This window comes from Miniopterus natalensis, chromosome 2, assembly GCF_054644295.1.
Source record: "Miniopterus natalensis isolate mMinNat1 chromosome 2, mMinNat1.hap1, whole genome shotgun sequence".
NCBI classification, from domain to species: domain Eukaryota; kingdom Metazoa; phylum Chordata; class Mammalia; order Chiroptera; family Miniopteridae; genus Miniopterus; species Miniopterus natalensis.
In genome coordinates, this window is record NC_142082.1 from 130,585,258 (window position 1) to 130,613,037 (window position 27,780).

At 37.2% G+C, this 27,780-nt stretch overlaps 2 protein-coding genes across 2 annotated transcripts in view; one reads left to right on the forward strand and one right to left on the reverse strand.

Moving 5' to 3' along the window:
• Positions 1-26,713, forward strand: TMBIM4 (transmembrane BAX inhibitor motif containing 4). Its single transcript, XM_087814560.1, has 7 exons — positions 1-189; positions 11,838-11,946; positions 12,948-13,053; positions 16,659-16,692; positions 18,595-18,712; positions 25,759-25,804; positions 26,460-26,713. Exons 1-7 carry the CDS (start codon positions 93-95, stop codon positions 26,664-26,666), a joined length of 717 nt encoding a protein of 238 aa, XP_087670686.1. The 5' UTR covers positions 1-92; the 3' UTR covers positions 26,667-26,713.
• The window catches only part of IRAK3 (interleukin 1 receptor associated kinase 3), a 78,548-nt gene that overhangs the window by 50,460 nt on the left and 308 nt on the right, over positions 1-27,780 (reverse strand). The window lies entirely within an intron of this gene.

Here is a 27,780-nt window from a genome sequence, read left to right on the forward strand (position 1 = left end):
CGCTCCGAGGCCGCCGAGGAAGTGGCTGGGGACGGCCGTTGCGCGGAGGCGCCTTCCTCATTCGGCCGGCAGCTGGGGGTTCCATCGCCGACATGGCCGCACCCGACCCGCGCTATCCCCGCGCCTCCATCGAGGACGACTTCAACTATGGCAGCAGCGTGGCCTCCGCCAGCGTGCACATCCGAATGGGTAGGTCGCCCCTTCCTCGGTCACCGCGGCCGGTCCTGCCACGCAGTCAGCGCCGGAGGCGAGCTTCGGGCTTCCGGGGGAGAGCGCCCCCGGCCGGACCCCGCCGGGCAGCGTGGTCTCGGGGCTTCGGCGGGCGAGCCCTGCCCTCCGCCCTCCGCTCGGGGCTCCGGGGAAGGGCACCCCCAGCGCTGGGCCGGCCGGGCGGGCGGCGGGCGGGGCGCCGCTCTAGGGCCTCCCAGCTGTGTGCGCAGGAAACAAAAATGGAGCCCGTTCTGCTCGAACCCTGTCGTCTACGGTGTAGAAAGGGGCAGATGAAAACCTCAGCAGCCTTAATTTGGCCTCTTTAAATTAAAAGAAACTAGAGATTATTTTTTGCGGGGAAAATAAGTATATTGTGTAATCATTGTGATGTACACCTGCATTAAGTTATCTGCTGCAATGTTTGTGCTTTAGGGCTCGTGAACGCATTTTCTTTTATTATTTTTATAGAATCTATATTGATTTTTAGAACTAGGAAGGGATTTCGAAAGAGAAAGTAACGTGATGTTACAGCTCCTGTGAAAGCAGAACCCCCTTCGGCTGCCTCCGGCACGCCCCCTACCGGATCGAGCGGGCAGCCGGCGCCTGTGCCATTACAGGGAAGCACCAGATCACGTCCAACCAGCTGAGCCACACCGGCCAGGGCACGCATTTTATTTTTTTTTATTTTATTTTTTATTGATTTGAGAGAGAGAAACATCAATTTGTTGTTCCACTTATTTATGCATTCTTGTGTGTGCCCCACCCAGGGATCGAACCTTTAACCTTAGTGTATGCCCAAGATGCTCTAACCAATTGAGCTACCCAGCCAGGGCTCTTGTGAATGAATTTTAATTACCTGTTTTTCTGTGTCCTTTGCTGGATTGTAAGATCTGTGAGGGCAGCGACCATATCTATTTTCACTATTTTCTTTCTGCAGGACCTAGAGCTCAATATAGATTTGAGTATTATTGGGGCAGTTGCTGGAAATGGATGCTTTCTAAGTCAGTCAAAATACCATATTAGTTTTAAGTTATGTAATATCCAGTGGGCAGAAATTATTCTGAATTTAAAATGCTCAGTTTCACTTAAATGGAACTCATTGTCCACTCTGTTAAGCCGGTTGATCACAGAAGTTGCTCCAGATTTTTATCATGTCACGGCAGCTGGAACTTGTTCTGGAAAACGAATTATGGAGCTCTGATGCAGTAGGAATCATGATCTCTAGCATCTATATTTCTGGAGTTGAATTTTGGAATTATTTTGGCAAGTGACCTCAGTTTTTGTTTTTAATTAAAAATTTTAAATTGTGGTAAAATACACATAACATTAAAATTTTACCATCTTAACCATTTTTAAGGGTACTAAAGTTCAGTAGTGTTAAGTATATTCACATTGTTGTACAACCAGCCAGAATTACTTCATCTTGCAAAACTACACCCATCAAAGAACTTGCCATTTTCCCCACCCCCCAGCAACTACCTCTCTACTTTCTGTTTCTATGAATTTGGCCATTCTAGATACCTCATATAAGTGGAATCACACAATATTTGTCTTTTTGTGATTGGTTTGTTTCAGTTAGCATGTTTTCAGGGTGTGTCTCTGTTGTAGAATGTGTCAGAATTTTCTTTTTAAGGCTGAATAATATTCCATTTTATGTGTAAAAAATTTTTTTTATTCATCTGTTGGTGGACATTTTGGTTGCCTCAACCTCATTATGACTAACGCTGCTATAAAAATAGGTATACAAAATCTTTTTGGGACCTTGCTTTCAATTCTTTTGGATATATACCCAGTAGCTGAATTGCTGGATCAAATGTGTTTTGGTGAAAAACCTGTTTTTCCATTGGAAAAACCCAGTTGTTCCCCTTGAATTTCTCTCTTTCTTCTCACACAGAACACTTCTGACATTTCTGGTCACCAGATGTGTGGGGTTTTTTCCCCCAGTACCAAGCAGTTCTTTGTGATACCACCTGGGTGTCCTCCAATTTAAACTCAATTCTGACACTATTTACCAGGAGGTTCTGAGCCCACAGGTTAAGGGCTCAGTCCTACAAGGCTGCTCCCACCCCACTTTAGATGCCAGTCACCAGTAGTAGGTCCCCAAGTTACCCACAGCTTTTGTTTGACATGGCCACAAATTAGAGATTCCTAAGACCCCTTCCTCAGGTGTGATAATTTGCTAGAGTAGCTCACAGAATTCAGGGAAACACTTTCATTTACCAGTTTATTAAAGGATGGAGATGAACAGCCAGATGAAGAGTATATAGGGTAAGACCTGTTAGGACGGTCCCAAGCGCAGGAGCTTCTGTCCCTATGGAGTTGGGGTGTGTCATCCTTCAAGTACATGGATGTGTTCTCCAACCAAAAAGCTCTCTTAACCCCATACTACTGGGATTTTATGGAGGCTTCCTCATGTAGGCATGGTTGATCTTTAATTGCATTTTTAGCCCTTTTCCCTTTCTCAAGAAAATGGGGGTTGGGTTGAAAATTCCAACTTCTAATCATGGCTTGTTCTTTCTGGTGACTGGCCCTTGTCCAGGAGCCATTCAGAAGCCAAAGCGGAGCCATAAATATAACAAAGATACTTGTATCACCCACAACATTACAAGGAGCCAGCCCTGTTAGGAACCGGGGTCAAAAACCAGTATTAGAACAAAAGATGCACCTAGTGCTCTTATCACTTAGGAAATTATAAGGGTTTCAGGAGCTCTGTGTCAGGAACAAGAGACAGAAACCAATATATGTTTCCTAACAATACGGTAATTCTATTTTTAATTTTTTGAAGAACCAACATGCTGTTTTACATAGAGGCTGGACCATTTTATATCCTCACCAACATTGATTGCACAAGGGTCCAAACTGTCTACATCCTCACCAACAGTTGTTTTTTGTTTGTTTGTTTTTAAGTAGCTATACAGATGGGTGTGAGATGATATTTCATTGTGGTTTTGGTTTGCATTTCCCTAATAATTAGTGATGTTGAACATCTTTTCATATACTTATGGGCCATTTGTATATCTTCTTTGAAGAAATGTTATTCAAGTCCTTTGCCTATTTTGTTTTTGATGGGCTTTATTTTTTTAAAGCAGTTTTAGGTTCATAGCAAAATTAAGTGTGGAAAGTACAGAGAGTTCCCATTACCCCTGTCTCTACACACACAAAGCCTCTCCCACTATCAGCATCCTGTGCCAGAGTGGTACATTTGTTACAATCCATGAATCTACACTGACATATAATCGTCACCCAAAGCCCATAGTTTATATTAGGTTTCACTATTGGTGGTGTACATTCTTTGGATTTTGACAAATGTACGACATACATCCACCATTAAAGTATCATACAGAACAGTTTCACTGTCTTAAAAATCCTCTGTGTTCTCCCTATTTGTCCCTCCCTCCCACCAATTCCTGGCAACTGAATGCCATAAAGTTTTGCTCAAAATTTTTGTAATAACAATACTGTCATTTTCCCTGGAATTACAATTCCTGAAATGATATACTCCCATGTTTTATAGAAAACTAAGTATCAAAATACTTGTGTAAAATAACATGGTTTTTTGTAGTGAGGCTGGGGGACTAGAAACCAGATTTTGTAATCCCTAGATGAATACTTTTTCCACTTACCTGCATATGTGGACTGTTTTTAAAGAAAAATCAGTCTTACACTTGATTTACTTCTGTATGTCTCATATCACTATAACAATACTGATCTAAATACCAAAAACTCAATAAACATTTGTTCATTCATGAATATTTAAATTATGCAAGAGCATTTTACTTAGGAGCCCTGGTAATTAGGCTGTTACCAAACTGACTACATTTGTATTAAAAAGTGGTTCTCAGCTGTCTCTGGTCCTTTACCAATTAATAAGAAAGAAGGAAATGCCCCAATTGTTTTTTAAAGCAATTTAAGCTGCCTGTAATGTGTATATTTTCTGGAAAATAATTTTGGAATATTATATACATAAAATATCAAGACTCCCTGTTGGAAAACAACAAATCATGAAGCTACAGAAAAATTATGGGAGAATGAATATCTAAGTACAGTCTCTATCTTGAGCACTTTTACAGTGCCAATTAAGCTAGTTTATATAGCTAGTTATATATATATGAAATATAGTCTATTATACTAGTCTGTTTTACAATATGCTATATGTATATTTTTGAAACACTAAGAAATACTATTTTATAGACTCAGGAACATGTTATAATCTATGGGATTATATTATACATACTTTCCTATAATTTTGTATTTTCACTGAATATATTTTACATGTAAAAATAGCAGTACAGCCCTGGCCGGTGTGGCTCAGTTGGTTGAGCATTGTCCCATGCATTGAGAGGTTGCCAGTTGAATTTCCAATTGGAGCATGCAGGAGGGCAGCTGATCAGTGGTTCTGTCTCATCGATGTTTCTCTCTCCCTCTCCCTTTCTAAAACCAATAAAAACATTTTTTAAAAAGCAATACATAATAGCTTTTTTAATGGCAGTGATCTTACATAATATGTACATACCACAATTAATTTAATCATCCCCTCTTGATGGATATTTAAGTTTTTGTTTTTTCCTTCAAATAGTGCTTTAGGGAACGTCTTTCTATATCTTTGTGAATTTCTGCAAGTATTGCTCTGGGATAAATTTTTAGAAGTGAAATTATGGTGTCAAAAGAGTATGTATACTTTGGGAGATTAAAGATGGGCAGCGGACTGAATGGAAGCTACACTGACACTCTCCCAGGACCAAACTGGAGTTACAACTAAAATAGAGAAAAACCATCTTGAATAGTCATCTGCAACTGAAGACGAGCTGGAGAGCACGAATAGTCAACTGCAACTGAAGACGAGCTGGAGAGCACCCTTATAACCAAGGAGGAAAAGTGGAGACTGGCAGGAAGTGTGGAGGCACAAGAGGGCTGGCGGGGCTGCCACAGGCAGCAGCTGAAGGTCCAGAGGGATATCTCAGCTGTGGGGGGTTCCCACTGAGGACTCTGGGACCTAAACCCCAGTCTGGGCTTCCCAGCCAAGAGCACGAGAACTGAGATAGGTGCCCACATAACATCTGGCTGTGAAAAGCAGCAGGGTTTCTGTCTGCCAGGGAGATATGGCTGGAAATGCAGGCACCCTTTTAAAGAGCCAACACACACAGTTTTGTGTGCAGCCACTCACCTTAGGCTCTGGCAGAGAGTGGGAAGAGTGGACTGGAGCTGTGTGAGGAGAATCTAGGGTTTGGGCTTTTGGAGACCAGAGCTCAGAGGGCACCCCTCTGGATTCCTCTGCTGAGGCATTCCCCCATACTGCAGAGGATATCTTTCACAGGCAGACATTTACCTTGCAAGTAGCTTTTGCCTGAGGGGGAAACAGTTGTCCCACCCTGCTGGAAAACCTCTCACCCTACCTAGTGGAGTTTCTACTGCCTGAAGGTCAGTAAGAGACTGATAATCAGCTGCCCCACCCTGGGGAGGCTCCTAAAGAGAATCAGATTAATCAGCCTGCAGGCAGAGGGAGACCTCAGAGTGCTTTGAGTCTCTGCCTGATCTACTTCTGGAACTGGGCCTTAGAAAAGCAAACTTTGGTGTGCATCTTAGTCCTGTCTATATGCACCTAGCCCCAACAGAGGGGACCTCAAGCCATGGTTTGTTGATAGCTCCAGACAGGTTACTTGAAGCAAGTCTCAAACAGTGTATGACACTGGCCTGCACCAGAGACCTTTCAAAAAGACTCAGAGTCCTTGCAGGTCTACCTAATACATAGAAACAAGCCCAAATAGTCAGCCAAAATGGGGAAACAAAAAACAAGCCCCAAATGAAAGAAGAGATCTCTAGTAAAAGAGCTAAATGAAATGGAGATAGGCAATCTATCAGATATAGAGTTCAGAATACTGATTGTAAGGATGCTCAACAGCATAAAAAAAGATATGGAAACTATGAAAAGTGACCAGTCAGAAATGAAGAATGACACAGCAGAAATTTAAAAAATACACTGGAAGGAATAAACAGCAGATTAGATGAAGCTGAGGATCGGATCAGTGAATTAGAAGACAGCGTAGAAAAAAAAATCAATCAGAGACCCAAAAAGAAAAAACAAAAAACAGGATAGTCTAAGGGAGCTGTGGGAACACGAAATGTAACAATATTTGCATTGTAGGAGTACCAGAAGAGGTCAAAAGTAAGCAAGGGTTAGGGAACCTGTTTGAAGAAATAATGGCAGAAAACTTCCCTAACCTGATGAAGAAAAAAGTCACACAAGTTCAGAAGGCACAGAGAGTCCCAAGCAAGAAGAATCCAAAGAGGCCCACGCCCAGACACATCATAACTAAAATGCCAAAAATTCAGGACAGAGAGAGAATATTAAAGGCAGCAAGAGAAACTCAATCTGTTACCTACAAAGGTGCTCCCATAAGGCTGTTAGCTGGCTTCTCATCAGAAACTCTACAGGCCAGAAGGGAATGGCATGAAGTATTCAAGGTAATGCAAAACAAGGATTTGAAACCAAGACTACTCTATTCAGCAAGGCTATCATTCAAAATAGATGGTGAAATAAAGAGCTTCCCAGACAAAAAAGGCTAACGGAGTTTATCACCACCAAACCAGCATTGCAGGAAATGTTAAAGGGACTGCTATAATAATAAGAAAAAATAGAAAAACATAGGCATAAAGAATTAAAATGGCAGTAAATAAGGACCTAGCAATAATAACCTTAAGGCCTGTCCAGGCATGGCTTGAGCATCGACCTAGGATCCAGGAGATCAGGGTTCGAATCCTGGTCAGGGCACATGCCCAGGTTACGGGGAAGGCAGCCGATCAATGACACTCTCATCATTGATGTTTCTATCTCTCTCTCTCTCTCCCCCTTCCTTTCCTCTCTCTGAAATCAATGCAGATATGTTTAAAAATAATAATAATAATAACCTTAAGGACTTTAAGGGAGAGATCAACAGCAATACAGTCATAGTCGGGGACTTGAACACTCCACTGACTTCACTGGATAGATCTTCCAGACAAAAAAGTCAACACAGAAACAGACTCTAAATGGCACACTAGATCAGATGGATTTAATTGATATTTACAGAACATTTCACCCCAAAGCTGCAGAATGTATATTCCTCTCAAGTGCACATGGGTCATTCTCAAAGATAGACCAGATGTTGGGAAACAAAGCAAGTCTCTACAAGTTCAAGAAGGTTAGTATCATATCAAGCATCTCAGATCACAATGGCATGAAATTAGAAATCAACTACAGTAAAAGCACTCAAAAACATTCAAACAAACGGAGGCTAAATAACATGTTATTAAACAATGAATGGGCTACCAATAAGATCAAGAAAGAAATCAGAAACGTCCTGGAAACAAATGAAAATGAACACATACCAACCCAAAACCTATGGGACACAGAGAAAGCAGTCCTAAGAAGGAAGTTCATAGCACTACAGGCCTACCTCAGAAATCAAGAAAAATTTTTAGTAAACTAACCCTACAACTTGAAGAATTAGAAAGCTCCCCTGTGAAGCAGTCTGGACCAGGGCTTTTGTTTGCTGGGAGTTTTTTATTACTGCTTCAATTTCATCAGTTGCTATTAGCCTATTCAGGTTTTCTGTTCCTGATTCAGTTTTACATGATCTCACTCATATGTGGAATCTAATAAACAAAATAGGCTGAGGAACAAAATAGATCCAGAGATATAGAAGCATGAAACAGACTAGTGAATTTCAGTGGGAAGGTGCGAGTGGGTGGGGAGAGATTAATCAGGGAACTTATATGCATATATGCGTGATCCATGGACACAGACAATAGTGTAGTGAAGGCCTGGGGGTGGCGGATGTGGGTTGGAGGGGATCAGTGAGGGGAAAAAGGGGCGATACCTGTAATACTTTCAACAATAAAGATAAATTTTAAAATATGTATATTTTAAATTTGATTGATGTCATTAACTGTCCTCCAAAGACATTGCCCTTATGACTCTCCAGGGAAACAATGAGGATCACTTTTTTGCATCCTCACCAACACTGAATATCATCAAACTTTTTAATATCTGGCAATCTGGTACGTGAGGGGTTAGCAAACACTTTCTACAAAGGCCTGAATAGTAAATATTTTCAGTTTTATGAAGCCATAAGGTATCTGTTGCAACTACTCAATTCTGCCATTGTAGTGACAAATCAGTTGTAGAGGATACATAAATGAGTGAGTGTGGCTGTGCCCAATAAAACTGCTTACAAAATCAAGTGGTGGGCTGAATTTGGCCAATGGGCCATACTTGGCTGACATTTTGGTAGGTAAAATATGTTATCTTGTTTTAATTTGCATTCATTTAGCTATGTGAGTGAAGGTGAACATTTTCCTTCACTTACAAAACTTTATTGGGCTCTACTGATAATAGGGATCAGTGAACAGATCCCTATTCACTGATAGGGATATTTCAGTCCTCAAGAGTGTCATTTGGATTGGGAGTTGGGAGATTCAGGGATTGAAGGGGGGACAGAACCTAAAGAGGTAAGCAAATAAATAGACTACTAGCTGTGATAAGTTCTCTGAAGAAAATAAACAGTGATAGAAAAACAGAGTGGTAGCTCTTTTATTAAAGAATTGTTAGGAGATGGCAGTTGTATGAGAAAGAGCTTGCCAGGTGTATTTGTTATCTTGCTTTATAGACTATTACCTCAAAATTTAGTAGCTTAAAACAACAGTTATTATTTCACATAATTTCTGAGAATCAGGAATCTGGGACGGACTTAGCTAGTTTGTTCTGTCTGGTTCAGAGTCTCATGAGATTCTGGTCAAGATGTGGGCTGGGGCTGCAATCAGCAAAAGGCTTGACTGAGCAGGAGGATCTGCTACCAGGAAATCTTACTAATATGGCTGTTGACAGAAGGCCTCGGTTCCTTGCTACAGGACCCACACCATGGGCTGCTTGAGTGTCCTCAACATGGCGGCTAGCTTCCCCCAGAGTAAGCAATCCATGAGGAAGTGTTGAGGAAGCTGTAGAGCCTTTTATGACCTTGTCATGGTAATCACACACACTGTCACATCTCCATCATTCTATTCATTAGATGCAGGTCTCTAAGTTCAGTCCACATTCAAGGGGAGGGGAATTAAGGCTCCATCTTCTGAAGGTGGTGTCAAATGATTTTTAGGCATGTTTTAAACCACCACAGTTTTCCCTCTAGCCAGAAATTATTTTTCTTCCTTACACATGCAAGCCAAGACCCTCTCGAACACTTTGGCACTAAAGAGACAAATTATTTATGCCCACACACCCAATACACAATGGTAGGACAGGCATAATTTGGTGGATTTTTGCCAATAAAATTATTCAATAAACTTTGTGGTTCTCCTACGATTCTTATTAAGGTGCATTCCATTAGATAAAACATATACTGCAACTTCTGCCTTACTTTTGTTAGAAGTGAGCCACTTGAAGGAAATGTCAAAAATTGTGGACATAGGTTAAACCACCATTCCATGTAAAGAAGATAAGGGCATTCCAGGCAGAGGAAACAGCAAGGGCAAAGGCCCAGAAGGAAGGATTTGGCATGTTTGGGGAACAGAAAGGTGGCTAGTGTGGGTAAAGCATATGAGGAAAAGGAAGAGTGGTATGAGGTGAGGTTGGAAAGGTTCTATATATCATGCTGGGCCTTGTAGGCCCCATAAAAGCTTTTAAATTTTATTCTAGGTGTAAAGGAAACGATTGAAAGTATTAAAGCAGGGAATCACAGGATATGGTTTATTTTACAAAAAAGATCACTCTGACAGCTGTGTGGAGCATAAATTAGGTGGGATTAGAGTGAAAGGGTGGAGACCAGTTAGGCTACTCCAGTTGTCCAGGTGCAAGATCATACTAGAGAGGTGGCAGAGGAAACCAAGAGGTGGATGTGTCCTACACTGCAAGTGGAAGTTGTAGTAGTTGTTAATGAATTGGGAGGAGGGAGGGGAATCACAGATGACTCCTACATTTTTGGCTTGGTGGTGGTTGGGTCTAGTAACAGGAGAAAACTGGGAGAGGGAAGATTTGGGTAGAAATGAAGAGTCCCTGTTTTAGCCATCTTAACTTTGAGATGTCAAATAGGAGTGAAATCAGGACTTGGGGGGAAAAGATATTGCTGTTGGGCTTGTATTTTCATATTGGATCTTTTCTTTTTCCATGTGATCTGTATATGCATATCCTTTGCCACTTTTTATATTAGTTATTCAAAATGGGTATCAAATGTTGCTTTTCCCTGGGATTTGACTTAAGGCGCCATTTTTAAAGAGAATAGAAAAACCTGTGATCTGAAATATCTGTGTAAGGTTTATTTTGGCTTAGCACAGGTTTCTGTAGAATGTTTTCAATTACAAAAGTAATAAATATTTATTAGTGATATATAAAAAACACAGATTAGCAAAGAACTGAACATGAAAGTCATCCTCAGTGATAGTGCCCAAAGAAAACCATTATTAACACCCTGGTGTGTATTCTTCCTTTTTTCTTCCTTGACTGGCAAAATGCACCTTTCATTAATTCAGTATACATTTATTTGGCTGAGTACTAGTGTAATGAAAATGAATAAGACATGCTCCGTATTATTAGGGAGATTTTACTCTTAATAGACTAATGGGAGTGAAGGACAAGTAGGATTTACCAATTATAAAGTAAAGTGATTATGCCCGAGCCGGGCATAATCGTCCCATATGTCAAAAGCTTGCAGGTTCGGTCCCTGGTTGGGGCGCCGCTGAGCAATGTTTCCCTCTCCCCTTTCTGCTCTAAAATCAATAAAAACATATCCTTGGGTGAGGATTAAAAAAATAAAAATAATAAAGCGATTAGAAGTATGTTTAGTGTCCCTTGGGAACATGAGGAAGAACATTTAATTCAGACTGGGGAAGTGAGAAAGGTTGGGTCTTGAATGATGATTAGCATTTAGCTAAGGTGGTGAAGGCAGAGGATGTTATCAGTATATTTACATAGAGGAGGTGGGAAGTGTTGCTAATGTTTTATTTCTGAAACTGGTAGTGAATTGGTGTCCAGCGTATTATTTATATTATTTGTATATCAAGACTTTAATAAGGTTTTTTAAATCATTAGGCCTTGGAGTTAATTTATGGATGTTGATAAAATATTGTGAAAGTAAGAATTTCTTATTGTATAGAAACTAGAGGCAGAGGTGCTGTGAGAAATAAAAATAGGTGAGTGAAAGTAAGTTTATATATTGTTTGCCTTTTAAGGGGAAGTTAATTTTAGGGAAACATTTGTACTGCTTTGAAAGTGTATATGTAATCATATGCTTTCTGTTCTGCATTTCAGTTTCAAGATTAATCATTCTTTTAAAATGTTCTGTTTTTAATCTTGTTCTGTTGTATGCTGCTGTTTTTACAAATATGCCTTTAGTACTTTCTTTTTATTTTGATGAAAACATACATTTAGGTTCTAGCCCATTAAGTTAAAATTTTTTTAAGTTCATGCTTCTTGAAGGATAGTTACCACTTATAATTTTTTTTCCTTTTGAAACATTTTCTTTATGTTTTAGTTACAGATTACATTATTTAGATTAATATTTAAGAAAGAATACATATAAAAATTTAATAAGAAATTTGATCTTGCTGTTCTATGATAAATGCTTAATAAAATAGTTATATGTAAATTTTTTCTTTTTTAGCCTTTCTAAGAAAAGTCTACAGCATCCTTTCTCTGCAAATTCTCTTAACTACAGTGACATCTGCATTTTTTTTATACTTTGAGTCTATACGGACATTTGTACATGAAAGGTAAGATGATTCTGAATCACTTCCAGCCATTGCTTATGATCTAAAGGGCACAAGCAAAGTTCTTTATTTTCTGCTTACTTTATATGTTTGAATGTAAAAAGTTTCATTATTAACTTTTGTAAATAATATTAGTTTTGTTTAGATAAGGAAAGCATTCTACAATATGGTATTTACCTCTGAACTTTTTAGCTTATAGTTTCGTAGGGCTAAACCCTAATCTCCTTGAATCATAGCAAGAATTTTTACAGTATAGTTTTTAAGTATTAATTCTTTTGCTTTTATTAGACTTTATGCCTTGTCCCCAAAGCCTAATAGAAAAATAAAGGTATTTAATAAATGTGTTTTTAACTTATCTTAGTGTTGGCTCACGACTAGGATAATTTCACTGAAAAGTTTTCAAAGTCCCTCCAAATTATTTATAGCAAATTTGTTTAAGATCAGACCTCCAAAATAATTATTTTTATGGCTAAAAGTAATATATAGTGTTTATATTAAAGGAAAGGAACAATAAGAAATATATCTTTTCTTAGGAGTAGGTAGTTTCTATCCTCCCTCCCCTCCAGCAGGGGAGCCCTGAACTATTAGTTTGCTCCTTGGGGTAAAGATCTTTAATTTAAATGAGCTATACAGTAAGTGCCCTAGAAAAGGAGTTAGGTATAAAGTTTTTTCCTTACTTAATAGCTTTTCTTTGTATTTTAGTTAAAAAAGCAGTATGCTAATTAAAATATTATTCAAATATGATAGAAGTTCATAAAGTAAAAAGTGAAGTCTTCCCTTGCATTGGGGGCCCTTTTCTTTGTCTTGCGCTCCTCTCCATCTCACACTCCTCAAGTTTCCCAGATGGAAAAAAAATTTCTTTTGACAGTTTGGTGTGGATCCTTTCAGATATTTTTTGTACTTTTACAAACACATAAAACAGGCAGATTTTATTAAATTTGGTAATACTATATATGCTGTTATTTTTTTTAACTTGAAACTGCTTTTAATTTTATGTCTTTCAGTCCTGCTTTAATTTTGGTGTTTGCCATTGGATCTCTGGGTTTGATTTTTGCATTGACTCTAAACAGACATAAGCATCCCCTTAACCTGTATCTGCTTTTTGGATTTGTGAGTACTTTGATCATATCTGTTCCTTTAATATTTATTACTGAGTTTTACATTTATTTACCTAATTGAATGCATATATGTAAATAGTAGCAGAACAAAATGAGTTTTTTAAAATTTTGAATATTTTAGGAAATTACTTATAATCTCCTAGTCTGTAAGAATTTTTAAACTTAGTTTCACAGTTTTTTCTGTCAGTATTATGATCCAGTTGAAAAAATAATGAATTGTAATCACATAACCTGGCTTTGCCACTATCTGGTTATGTGACATTTGTCAGGGCATTTAGCCTGTCTGTACCTAAGTTTTCTCAGATGTAAAATGAAAATTTTAAAGTAGATTATCCCTGTGATACTTTCTATCCCTAATATTCTGTGCTTTTCTTGGGGAAAAAATTATACTGTGGCCTTAATTTCATGGACCTTAAATTTATAACTAACTCCTCAACGTTATTTTTATCTTATGACTGTTCTTTTAAAGGACCATTTTGTTCAATTGATGTGCTTTACTAACTTGTTTCAAAATCGTTGGGGAAGCTCAAGTTTAAGTTGTTTGCTGAGATATTTGTGACAATTAAAACCCAAACTACTACCTATAAAAACTCAATCTCAGAATATGATCAGAATGAGTTGGTAAGGCCTCAAGTTATATACATATAAATATATACACACACACGTATCTGTTCCTTTAATATTTATATTCCTATAATATATATAATATGTTATATATATATATATATATATATATATAAAATATGTGTTTATTGGTTTCAGAGAGAGGAAGGGAGAGGGAGAGAGAGAGAAACGTCAATAATGTGAGAGTCATTGATCAGCTGCCTCCTGCATGACCCCTACCGGGGATTGAGCCTGAAACGCGGGCATGTGCCCTGTCTGGGAATCAAACCGTGATCTCCTGGATCATAGGTCGATGCTCAACTGCTGAGCCACGCCAGCTGGGCAAATTATATATTTTTAAAAATTACTTTTCCCATTCTTATATTCAGTGTGACTTAGGTTCTGACTTAAAAATTTACATCAAAACTTTCCAAACTAATATTAAGAATATTTATAGTCAAATAAGATTGTAACTGCTACTTATCAGATTAAACTGCCTTAAAGTAAGTTTTATGAATTCTGATAACAAGTTTTTGTTAATATTATGAAAGAAAAGCTCATGACTTTGGAAATTACAATTATAGGAAAGGTTATTCATTTAAATCTCAGGCTCTTCTGTTTGCAGGTATCAATACCCTAATTGAAGTTACTGCTAGTAGCGGGGAGTTTATTTTAAGGATATAAGAGCTTGGGAACCCACCACCCCACCCCTTCACACCTCAAAAAGAAAAGGAACCAAAGGAAGGTTCTAGAAATGATGCTATTGTAGGAAATTCAACAGCAAGAGTTTGTAGTCTTCTCTCCTTTCTTCCATTACATTTCTTCTCTTCCTTACAGCTGTCCTTACACATAGTTTTCCCCTTTAGTTTTTATATGACCCATTGGGGGCCCTCATATGATTCATTAACCTTTTAGCTTTAGCTCCTGCTACCACTGCTTTATTCTGAGTTGAGATGTCTAAGTGAGAAAGAATCTGATTAATGGCACAGGTCACATTGTAGATTGGTAGCCACTATGGGTTGATAGCCCCTGGGTTACATGCTAACTCCTGTCCCAGTCAGCTGTCCTGAGGAGGAAGTACAAAAAGAAACAGCGTCATGTTGAGTTCCTGTTCAATTCTACAGATAGCCAGTCTGCTTTCAGCAAGACTGTGATTCAGTTCTTTGTGGACAATGGTATCGGCCAGCTTTTGCCCTGCAGTGAGAGGACCAACTAGAAAAGCATCAGCCAAACGCTTATGGGCAAGATAGGGTCACTTACTGCTACAACTATTGATCATGCCCATAGCTAAAAATGGTTTAACAAATAAGGAAGTATGTAAAATGCATTTCTGATTACTCAGAGACCTCTGATACTAAGTTATTTTTTCCTATTCCACCAAAATAAGGAAGGAGAGGGATCTCACCTTGCCTTAGGGGGCATGTGTGTGTGTACACACACTTAAAAAGGGGCGTTATTTTGGGATGCTTTGTTTTCCTAGTTTTACTTGTTCTCCTGTTTATACTGTTCTTTTTCCTTCTGATACTTGAGTATGGGGGTAGGATTTCTTACCTAAAATCATGTCACAAATATCAAGAATGTTGCCCAGAAGAAATATTTCTGTCATCTTTTGCTACTACTTCCCTGACACTACCAACAACATTGTAACAAAATGTGGCAGTGGCTTCATTGCCCCCACATCTATGTACAGTTTCTAATACCATTTTTGCTCTGGTTCTAATTTTTTGATTTTAGGTAGGGAAGGTTTATAGGGAGTGCTTCTATGTATGATTATACAGCTACTGCTGTTACTTCTGGCTTTTATGATATGGTCTATCAGATGGTTGATAAAAATCCAACTAGAGTAAGCATATAAGACAAAATAGATATGTAATTAAGAGGGAAAAGAAGCTAGAGGTTAAAGCTCAATATCCCTAGATCTTTTATTTAGGATTTGAGTTCAGCTACTTGTGACATGGCTTAAACAATGACAAAATAACAGTGGCTTAAACAAGATGGTTTATTTCTCCTTCATGTAAAAAATATGAATGACTGTTTAGTGGAGTTGTCAGGCCCAGGTACCTGCTAAGGTCCAGGTATCCCTAAAGTGTTGTATGGTATAAGATGCTCCCCATAATGTCTGTATTCGATCCAGTTATTTTTTGTAAATGAGAAAGAGGAGGAAGCCTCTTTGCTTTTAGAAGTTATACACGTCTCTACTCACACTCTGTTGGCTAGAATATAGTCCTGTGGCCAGATCTAGCTGTAAGGGATACTGAAAAATGTAATGTTTAATCTGAGTAGCTGTGTGTCCAGGTAAAAATTCTGTTACTAAGGGAGAGAATATTGTGAGATAGTTTTAAGACTCTGCCACACCAAAGTGCTACTTATATATTCAATATTAAATTAAGAATTAGTAATTAAATATAAATACTCAGTATTCCTATGTTTGAGATATTTAAGTTTTTATAAATGTGCACATGATTTGCAATTTCATTTTTTCTTTTAAATATATCTTTATTGATTTCAAAGAGAGGAAAGGAGAGGGAGAGAGAGATAGAAACATCAATGATGAGAGAGTCATTGATTGGCTGCCTCCTGAGCCCGCAACCTGGGCATGTGCCCTGACTGGGAATTGAACAGCCATCTCCTGGATCCTAGGCCGATGCTCAATCACTGAGCCACGCCCGGCCGGGCTGCAATTTCATTTTTATTTATATTATACTGAGTGAGAGAAATAAAAATGTTCTGTACTATTTCTATAACCTTCCTCTTACAGATATGAATGAAAAATCTAGTTAGAGTTTAAGGAGTGATGGGATCACGATTCTCACTCAAAATGTTGAGGTCTCATTTTTGTGTGGTAGACTTATATGTCCCATTTACCTCAGAAGGCTGCTCTGAAGCTTAAATGAGACCATGCATATGAATCATATTGAACTAGAAAATTAGAGCCATGTACATGATAGTATAAATTTTTTATGCATTTATGTAATTACAATTTCTTTTTCTTAGACACTCTCGGAAGCTCTGACTTTGGCCTTTGTTGGTAAGCTATATGTTACAGTTACTTTTTAATGTGGATAAATATTCTGGGTAAAAGGTATTAGGAGCTAAAGCATAACATCATGGAATGTCATATTTCAAAAATATGGTATAGGATAAAGAATTCCTAAAATATAGGCAAAATTAAATGTTTTTATTTTACATAGTTCAACTGAGCTTAGAGGAAGTGGAAAACAATTAGAAAAACAATGGGAATAAAGAACAATATTCATTTGTGTTTATCCATTTATAAAAAGAAGACAATCATAGCTAATCTTTTCCTTAATTTAAAGGGCTCTTAGAGGAGCTCATAATATGTTTTGAGCCAAGTACTTTCATCACGTGCTCAGCCTCTTGAATTGCCTGCATCAAACTGTGCTTTATTATTATATATATATCCTCATATTTTATCAAATGGCCCCACAAAAAACAGTAGTAATTTCTGTTTTGTATTTGGTGTTAAATAGTGTTTGAAAGGAAGTGTCTGTTATAATTACTTGATGTACCCTATGTAATGACTCAAGTAAAAAATTTAATGATTTATTAACAGTAAAAATTCTGATTGTCGCAAAATGATTAACTTAGGATATCAAAAGGGTCAGCATTAACTATTACTCTCAATAAATTGATTCGCATGGTTAATATGTTTATCTCTTCCTATCTTGTCAGTACTTTTCTAACCTTTTGATGCCAGTATTGTTTGGTAATCCATCTCTTTTATAAAAGAATCAGAATATAAGAAAATAATAACTACAGAAATAAATAAGATTGAAATTTTATTACATAGGAAGTATTAATATTTACTTATTGTTAGGTTTATTATCTATTAATGTTAACTTACTATTAATGTTATTATGACATCCATCTCTGTCCTGCCTGACTCCTACCATTTGTAAGGGATGTAGGAAAGAGTTTTATTTCAGTGTTATTGGAATTGGTGGTAGAAATACATAGATGGGGTAATCTGAGAACATCTTACACTGAAATTACTGACAAGAAGCAAAAGTGATTTCATGTTTTATCTTTCTGCATTCACCTTCCTAACCCTGTAATGGCATAAATGGAGAAATTCCAATAATGTAGCATTTAGGAATAGAAAGAACTTGGAATAATTAATCCCTGAAAAATTAAAAATAACTTAAGTGGTTAGTAACAAAGCAATTAACTTCCCTTAATGAGGTTGTAATTTATCATTCTCTTAAAATGTTAAGCATTTGTATTACAATAGCTATAGTCAATCCAGAAGGTCATTCTAAAACTATGGAAGGGAATTTGGTATATATTCAGTAAAACCATGATGATGTACTCCAAGATAATGAAGGTTTGGATATAGAGCAAATAGTGGTTGGTTTCTATTCTCTACAGGGTTGGTGAATGGCAGACAATGCAAGATAGCCCCAACAGTTTTCTTGCCCAGTTCCTTTGATCTGGGCTGATGAACTGGGTGCAATTAACCAGGTGCTTGCTAGAACTGTTTGTACTATTCAGGAATTCCTAGCCAGCCACAGGACCCAAAATCCTCTCTATTGATATCTAAGCCACAGTGGACAATCACCACAGATGGTAAACTGCAGCTGGAACAGGGGTTGGATGAGAATCATTCCACCATATCCCTAAAACTCCTAACTGCCTAGCTGCATAATCTCCAGTTATTTCTTTAACTTCATAATAATGTGACCTCCTTATTTTGCATTAATGAATATTTTGGAGCCTAGTTATTGCATTATGGGTGTAATTTTACTGTACCAATCCATATTCAAGGCTGAAAAAGGAATCTTTTCATAATTGTTTTTATTGGCAAGTAGTACAGGAGAAAATAAAACATTTCAGTTAAATCCCAGAAAAAAAGCTGTTTTATATTATGTTTATATGCATTTTAATCAGTATTTTTAATTTTATTTTACAGTTACTTTCTATGATGTATATATTATTCTGCAAGCTTTTGTATTGACTACTGCAGTATTTCTTGGTTTGACTATGTATACCCTACAGTCTAAGAAAGATTTCAGCAAATTTGGAGCAGGGTAAGTTATATATTCATGGCTATGATAGATATCTTTACTTTCAGATGCTTTAGAGAGGAGTGCTATACTGTTAGCTTTGGATACTGCCTTTTAACTAGAGCATAATGAAAGGTCATCTCTGAGTTCTAGAACCAGGCCCTACTCTCTCAGAAAATCCAAGGACATGGAAAGTAGCTTTGAGTCATTTCCTTCCCCTTTATGTTGAAAGGGAAGTGAATGCCAAAAAAAAATCAGCTTTCTTGAGAGGCTAGGCTTGTGTGCTTTATGAATGGTATGGAATTTGCCTAAGTTATTTAGGTCTTTGACTTAACATAAGTGTTACCAAGACCATACACATCTGTGGTGAAAGTAAGGTTTTGGAGATGTCTGCATGAACCTTAAAACTTTTTTGATCCATTTGATTAACCTGTATTCTTCTTCAAACAAATAGATACATGGAATGATGCTTTTTATATTAGAATAATGGTGCTGTGTTGCCCTCACTGGGTAAGAATGAATAGACTCTTTTTCTAAGATCACCCTGGCTCCCTGTTGGCACATAATCGCCCAACCATTTTCTGTTCTTTCTCCTGTTACAACACTAAAAATTTACAAAAGTCTACTCTTGCAAAACTTTCTTTCCTCTCCCTCTTTCCCTCTTGGTAATCCGTACTACCAGAAATCTCTGTTGGGATAAAATATAGTTGGTTAGGCAACACTGATAATTGTGCAAGATGTACATATAGTTTTATTAAAATGGAGTTTGATTTAGGGAGAGGTAACATTTTTTTCTGATTCCTTATTTTTTGGGGGAAGGATGTTCCATACATATTTGTGGGTATATATGGTGAAAGGTTTGCTGTCTGTTTCTTTCTATCCCAATCTCCAGCTGCTCCCCACCTTCCCATCCATTCTGTAGTCTCTAGAGCTCCTGGTAAATAATCTCCCCTATATTTGAGCTTCTTCTTAATATATTCTTTCTTATCTCAGCTGAGACTTGATTCCTCCCTGAGAACTGTTCTCCAGCTGCTCATTCTTCCAAACCCTGTATAGCTTGGGGTGGGGGGTTAGTGTTGAAAACTGCTTCAGTCCCGCTGCCACTTTTCATTACTCCTTCAGCATAACAGAAACTCATTGCTTTAAGGCTTTTGCTACCTGGTGACAGACTCCCTACCCTTTCTCGTTACTGTCACTGGTCCCTTTTTTGGTTAAGCCTCCTCATTCTTTAAAGACTTTAGCATCAAACTACACGTTACGCCCGTCCATCACCTTCACCTCTCAGTGTCTCTGGACCTCTTCTGCAGCAGCTTTCATTCCCTGCCATAGCCATTTTGTGGACCTTGCTTTCACTAAGGATTTTTCCATTTCTCAAATCTTAAATGCCAACAGCCCACTTTCTTTCTTCAACCTTCTATCCTTTTAGCTCTCTCATTTCTTTACTCCCACAACACCTATCTACTATGCCTGTTCTTCAGCTACTGTTACTGTAATAAACTGTCCTTCATCTCAGACCTAGGAGTCTCTTGTGTTCTACCAGCATCCACAAAGTTGTGCCAGGCTCACTTTTTAGCTTGTAAGGAAGGTAAAACCTCAGATGCTCTACAGTTCTTAATCCCACCTTCCCATACTTCTTGGTGCAGAAGCTTTGGGGTTTCTCTAGGGTCTAAGTATGAAAAAGCAAGTCCTGAGTCCTTTTCAGTCCTGAAGGATCTATGCTATGAGGTGGGTGGGATACTATATTCTAACTTAAGTATCCCAGATGTATCCTGAGAAGCTTTGTGGCCATTTCCAGCAAGAGAACCGAGGGCTGGAATCTCACCATACCCTCAGTTCACTATACTGTATTGTAATATAAATGTATATTTAATTTCTGATTTAACTCTGTTGTTAAAGAACATATTTTATATGATTTCAGTCCTTTTGAACTTATTAAGATTTATTTTATGGTGTCTTGGTTAATATTCTTTGTGTACTAGGTGTGTATTTTGCTGTTGGGTGAACGTTTGAAAAATGTCAAATAGGTCACATTGGCTGATAATACTGTATGCTTACTAATATTCTGCCTGCTTATTCTATCAATTGGTGTAAAAGTGGTATTGATTGGTCTATTTCTCTTATCAGTTCTATAAGTTTGCTTCATGTTATTTAAAGCTCTGATTTTAGATGCACAAACAATTACGATTGTTAATACCGTATTAATAAGCCCTTTATCATTATGAAGGGGCTATTTCTGAGAGCATCCTTGCCCTAAAATCTACTTTTTTAATATAGTTACCCTGGCTTTCTTTTGATTGTGTTAGCATGGTATATCTTTTTCCATCCTTTTATTTTTTAGCTTATTTGTTCTTGTTAAATGGTTTTCTTGTAGGTAGCATATCATATACTGGGATCTTGCTTAATTATTTTTTAAAAATCCAATCTGACCATTTCTCCTACTTACTGGTGTCTTTAGACCATTTATATGGCTGTGTTTCAGCCTACCATCTTGTCTTTTGCTTTTTGTTTATTCTATCTGTTCTTTGACCCTTTTTCCCTCTTTCCTTCCTTCTTTGGGACTGAGTATTTGATTCCAGTCATCTCCTTTATGGTTAATAGCTATAGCTCTTTTAAACAGAGGTTCCTCTGGGTTTTACAGTATACATGTTTAAGTTGTTATAGTCTATCTTCAATAATATACCATTTCATGTATAGTATACTTATATCTGCTCTCCCTAACCTCTGCACCATAACTTTTATTTTTTTTTTTTAACTTTTATTTTTTTTTTTAAATATATCTTTATTGATTTCAGAGAGAGGAAAGGAGAGAGAGAGCGAGAGCTAGAAACATCAATGATGAGAGAGTCATTGATTGGCTGCAGCCCGGAACCCGGGCATGTGCCCTGCCCGGGAATCGAACCCTGATCGCCTGGATCCTAGGTCGACGCTTAACCGCTGAGCCACGCCCGGCCGGGCTGCACCATAACTTTTAGTTCTACATGTTAAAAACTAATTTGCTTTAAACATTAAATTATCTTTTAAAAAGATTTAAAAAATAGATGTCTTTTATGTTCATGCACATATTTACCATTTCTGTTGCTCTCTATTTCTTTGTGTAGATCCAATTTCCATCTAATATTTTCCTTCTGCCTGAGGGATTTCCTTTTAACATTTCTTACAGTGCTGGTCTGTTGGTCTTAGCTTTTTTTTTTAACCTTTTGAAATGGGTTGTGTAGTTTCTGACAAAAAGTCTGCTGTCTTTCTTATCTTTGTTCCTTCGTACATAATGTCTTTTATTCCTTAGCTATCTTTATGATTTTCTGCAATCCCTATTAAAATTCCAACAGCATATTTCATAGATCTAGAAAAAACACTTCAAAAATTTGTATGGAACCAGAAAACACCCCAAATAGCCACAGCAATCCTGAGAAAGAAGAACCAAGTTGGAAGGATCACAATACCAGATATCAAGTTATACCACAAAGCCACTGTAATCAAAACAGCCTGGTACTGGCACAAGAACAGACATAATAGATTAGTGGAACAGAACAGCGAACCCAGAAATTGACCCATGCCATTATGGTCAATTAATATTTGATAAAGGAGGCAAGAACATACAATAGAGTAAAGAAAGTCTTTTCAATAAATGGTGTTGGAAAAATTGGACAGATACATGCAAAAAAATGAAACTGGACCACCAACTTACACCATACACAAAAGTAAATTCAAAATGGATAAAAGACTAAATGTAAGGCATGAAACCATAAACATCCTAGAGGAAAACATAGGCAGTAAAATCTCAGACATCTGTCATAGCAATATGTTTGCTGATACATCTCCTAGGGCAAGAGAAACTAAGGAGAAAATAAACAAATGGAACTGCAGCAAAATAAAAAGCTTTTGCACAGCAAAGGAAACCATCAACAAAATGAAAAGGGAGCCCACTGTATGGGAGAACATATTTGCCAATGACACATCGGATAAAGGGTTAATATCCAAACTATATAAGGAACTTATACAATTTAACAAAAGGAAGACAAACAATCCAATTAAAAGATGGGCAATCGACCTAAATAGACACTTCTCCAAAGAGGACATACAAATGGCTAACAGACATATGAAAAAATGCTCAACGTCTCTAATCATCAGAGAAATGCAAATTAAAACCACAATGAGTATCACTTCACACCTGTCAGAATGGCTACCATTATCAAGTGAACGAAATACAAGTGCTGGCGAGGGTGTGGAGAAAAGGGCACCCTAGTACACTGCTGGTGGGAATGCAGACTGGTGCAGCCACTATGGAAAGCAGTATGGAATTTCCTCAAAAGATTAAAAATTGACCTGCCATTTGACCCAGTGATCCCACTTCTAGGAATATATCCTAAGAACCCCAAACACCAATCACAAAGAACTTGTGCACCCCTATGTTCATAGCAGCATAATTCACAATAGCTAAGATCTGGAAACAGCCCAAGTGTCCATCAGTAGATGGATAAAAAAGCTGTGGCACATTTACACCATGGAATACTATGTGGCTGTGAAGAGGAAGGACCTTTTGGCCTTTGGCACAGCATGGAGGGAACTAGAGAGTATTATGCTAACTGAAATAAGCCAGTCAGAGAAGGACAAGTACCAAATGATCTCACTTATATGTGGAATATAATAAACAAAATAAAGTGATGAACAAAGTGGATCCAAAGAAGCTTGGGACAAACTGAAGGATCTCAGAGGGAAGGCAGGGAGGGGAGTGTGGGTGGGGAAAGATTAATAAGAGAACTTGTATGTTTATGGGCATGGCCCATGGACATTGACAATGGTATGGGGAGAGCCTGGGGGTAGGATGGATGTGGGGTGGAGGGGATCAGTGGGGTTAAAAGGGGGACATCTGTAATGGTCTCAACAATAAAGATAAAGAAACATTAAAAAAATAATAATAAAATAAAATTTGGCTTTAAAAATTATCTATTCTGTTATTTCAGTCTGTAGTTATTTCCTTACTAATTGTAATATTTTTTTCAAAGTGACAAATGTTTTAATGTTTTATCTGTCATTTATTTTGAGGGTGGCACTTTTCTTAACATGACCACCTAAATATATGTATAAGAAAAAAGGTTTAAAATTTTTTCTCTCTTTTCTTCCAAATTAAATAATGAAAAATCAATTAAAAAAAAAGATTTTCTGTTATTTGATTAACATTTTCAGTAATTTAATTACAATATTCCTTGGTATAGTTTTTGATCCCGCCCACCTTCTAGGATGTCAACTTAAAGTTTTCATCAAGTTTGGAACATTTTGGGCCATTATTTCTTCAAATATTTTTATGTTCCCCCTTCCTTCTCCTCTCCATTGAGACACCATTTACAAATACGTTAGATATCTTGAAGTTGTTCCATGGTTCACTGATGCTTTGTTTACTTTTTTTCTAGTCTTTTTCTCTCTGTGATTCATTTTGGTTAGTTTCTGCTACTATTTTCAAGTTCAATAATCTTTTCTTTTTTAGTGTAATCTGCTGTTAATCCGCATCAGAGTATTTCTCATTTGACATATTGTATTTTTTAATCTATGGAAATTCAGTTTAATTTGTATTTTTTAAAAATATCTTTCATTTCTCTGATGCTGCTGCTTTCTTCTACCTCTTTGGAATATATTTTTTAATGTCATTGTCTACTAATTACATTTTTGTGTCACTTCTGAATTTGTTTCTATTGATTGATTTTTTTCTCTCCTTGTTATGAGTTACGTTTCCTTGGTTCTTTATCATGCCTTTACAGTTTTTGATTGGATGCTGGTTATTGTAAATTTTACATTATTGAGTGATGAAATTTTTTGTTTTTCTTTAAATATTTTTGGCTTTGTTCTTCTAGGAAGCAGCTAAGTTCCTTGTAAATTGTCTGAACCTTTTGAGTCTTTATTTATAAGCTCTGTTAGGCAGATCCAGAAGAGCTTTCAGTTTAAAGCTAATTTGGCCCCATTATTGAGACGGTACCCTTCTGACGACTACTCAAAGCCCCCATATCCTAGGTCTTTCCACTCTGGCTGGTGTGAATGTGAACTATTCCTGGCCCTGTGTGAGCTTGGAGGATTGTTCGACCTGCTTCTCTGTGGTGATTGTTTCTCAGCCTTGGCCACTTCCTCACCTGTGTACATTGATTTGCTTAGTACTTGGCTGAAGACTCGAGGGCAACCCTCTGCATGTCATCAGAGCTAGCTAGCTCTATGTATAGCTCTCTTCTCTCTGGAACTTTGGCCTCTTCCAACTCTGAATTCTTATCTTCTCCTACTCAAATTGACCACAAGGCTCCATATGGGTTCCTGTCCCTACTTTGTGGCCTTGAAACTATCTAGCTGGGTTAGTCTTAGAGTTCATCTCCTTTGTTTCTCTTACATCAGGAATCACTGTCTCATGCTGCTTGCTATCCAGTGTCTGAGAACTTGTTTCATATATTTTGACTGGTTGTTATTTAAGGAGACAGGGTAGATTTGGCCCCTTTACTTACTTGTGGCCTAAACAGCAGATGTGTATTCAGGCTTCTAAGTCTCATATTTAATAACAAAGGATTGCCATATGTATATAGTGTTTGTATGAATGGTAACTCGTAAAATTATAACAGTGGAAACTTTATGTACATAGTTAAGTTCTGTAATACATCAGAATAAAATAGAGAATATACTGGGAACTTTAATGGGTGTGTATGTTCACAGAAGAATTTGTTGTTATTTGGTTTAAAAATGCAGTTACTTTTTATTTGTTCATGTATATATTTTCTGAAGTTTTATAGATCTCTGAATTAAAATACTTTTAACGCATTTCTACTTACATCAGTTATTTTCTTTGCGTTTCAATGGAAAGCTTATAAAGTTGATGCTCCTAACTCGTTTTGTACACCATGAAGACAAATATTTACTAGACAGCTGTCTTCTTTCTGGGTATTCTGCGTTATTCATCGCATGTGTATGAATTCTTACATTTAAATTATTCTTTGACAAATATCAGGATGGATTTATTTCTTCAGAAAATGCTGAATGGCTTGCAAAGTTTTTTTTGGTAAGGAACAATATTCTAAATTATTAATATTTTGTCTTCACAGACTGTTTGCTGTTTTGTGGATTTTGTGCATATCAGGAATCTTGAGGGTGAGTTGTTTTAGAATGTTAACTTGAAATATAATTCTGGCCATGTCAATATAAATAATCTCAAAAAGCTGTAAGAGGTAAACTTTTATGATAGGATACTTAGTTATAATTATCTGAAACATTTATATATAGAATCACTATAAAGTTATCTTGAAAAATCAAGTTCTTACATTAATCAGTATTATTGATGGAAAGAAAGATGAACAAATGAGTTAAATTACATAGGAAGGAGCCCTCACTTGTAATTGCTAATCTCCAAGTGACACATGTAATTACAACAAAATTTTTTCCAATAGTTTATATTTGGAATGCTATTGTTCAAAGTCAAGTGGGTAACTTAATAGGGGGATATCCATTGATTGATCTCGGAAGCCAGGATGGACCTGCTTTGCCTTTGTCTGCTTTTAACATTTATATTCAAAGTTGTACAGCATTATTAGTTATATACAGGAGTGGGCAAAAGTAGGTTTACAGTTGTTCATATGGAAAAATATATAAAACAAGAATAAATAATAAACTGTTTTCATGTACTCACAAATATAAACCTACTTGGCCCACCCCTGTATGTAGCATATGTAACTTAAGAGCAAGTAACTTAAGTATGCTTAATACTGTTCTTAAATATAAATTTATTACTTTAATCTCTTGCCTACAGTTATTTTTTTATAGTGAGACACTGGAATTGGTCGTGGCTGCTGTAGGAGCCCTTCTTTTCTGTGGATTCATCATCTATGACACACACTCACTGATGCATAGGCTGTCACCTGAGGAATATGTATTAGCTGCCATCAACCTTTACTTGGATATCATCAATCTTTTCCTGCACCTGTTGCGATTTTTGGAAGCAGCTAATAAAAAGTGACTGAAAATGGAAATAAAGTTTGAAACATAATCAACTGTTAATTATTACTTTATTTGTATGCTGTGTACTTCTGAGCTATTACTATAAGATAGCAGGTTCTTGAGTTAAATTTCATTCAACATTGTTTTGTAATAATGTTGGTAAGAAAAACAAATCCTTTCCCAGTCAGGGCCACTGTCGGTGTGCAGTTTGCAAGTTCTCATATCTGAATGGGCTTTCTGTAGGTACCCTGGTTTCCTTCCATATCCCAAAGATGAATTGGCATGTCTAAATTGTCCCAGTCTGAGTGAGTGAGGGGGGGTAAGTGTGTGCTTCCTGTGATGTGAAGGGACAATCCTGTCCAGGGTTGGCTTCTGCCCTGAGCTGCCAGGGTAGACTCCAGTCACCCCAACCCTAAACTAGAAAAAGTGGGTTGGAAAATAATCATCTTGTTTTTATTGATCTTTCTTAAATTTATAGCTCACATTTATTTCACTGTTTAATACTGTAAGTGTTTTGGGTCTTTATTTATAAGTTTGGTATGCTTTTGTGACCAGAAATATGCCATAGGAACTTAATTTTTGTTTATATCAATTAGCCTATGGTAAAATTGTTTGTTTTATCCTCACCTGAGGATATGTTTATTGATTTTAGAGGGAGGGAAGAGGGGGAGAGCTTGAGAAAGATCAGTTGCCTTCCACACTAGACCAGAAATTGAACCTGCAACCTTTTGGTGTATACAGGAGGATGCTCCAACCAACTGAGCAGAATTGGTTTTGTTGTATATGTTGTTTTGCTTAAAGTTGCAGTTTCCAAGAACCTATTGACATTAAATGAAGATTTACTGTATAATTACTGCATATGTTGGTATTATATAATAATACTTATGATAAGTAACATATAAGTTACTTTATTAAATATATAATTACTAGGTTATATAATAGAAACAAATATTTTAAAAATTTATCTTTATTGTTGGAAGTATTACAGATGTTCTCTCCCCCCACCCCTTCTTCCCCGCCCACCCCTGCCCCAGGCCCCCACCACACTATTGTCTGTGTCCATGGATTATGCATATATGCATATAAATTATTTGGTTAATTCCTTCCCACCCATCACCCAGAATGGGAAAATT

What these genes read in the sequence shown, in the direction of transcription:
- TMBIM4 (XM_087814560.1), top strand. Translation starts at nt 93, where the DNA reads ATGGCCGCACCCGACCCGCGCTATCCCCGCGCCTCCATCGAGGACGAC. An exon ending in TTCAGCAAATTTGGAGCAGG is followed by an intron (nt 18,713 to 25,758) that starts GTAAGTTATATA and finishes TTGTCTTCACAG; the next exon opens with ACTGTTTGCTGTTTTGTGGA. An exon ending in GCATATCAGGAATCTTGAGG is followed by an intron (nt 25,805 to 26,459) that starts GTGAGTTGTTTT and finishes TCTTGCCTACAG; the next exon opens with TTATTTTTTTATAGTGAGAC.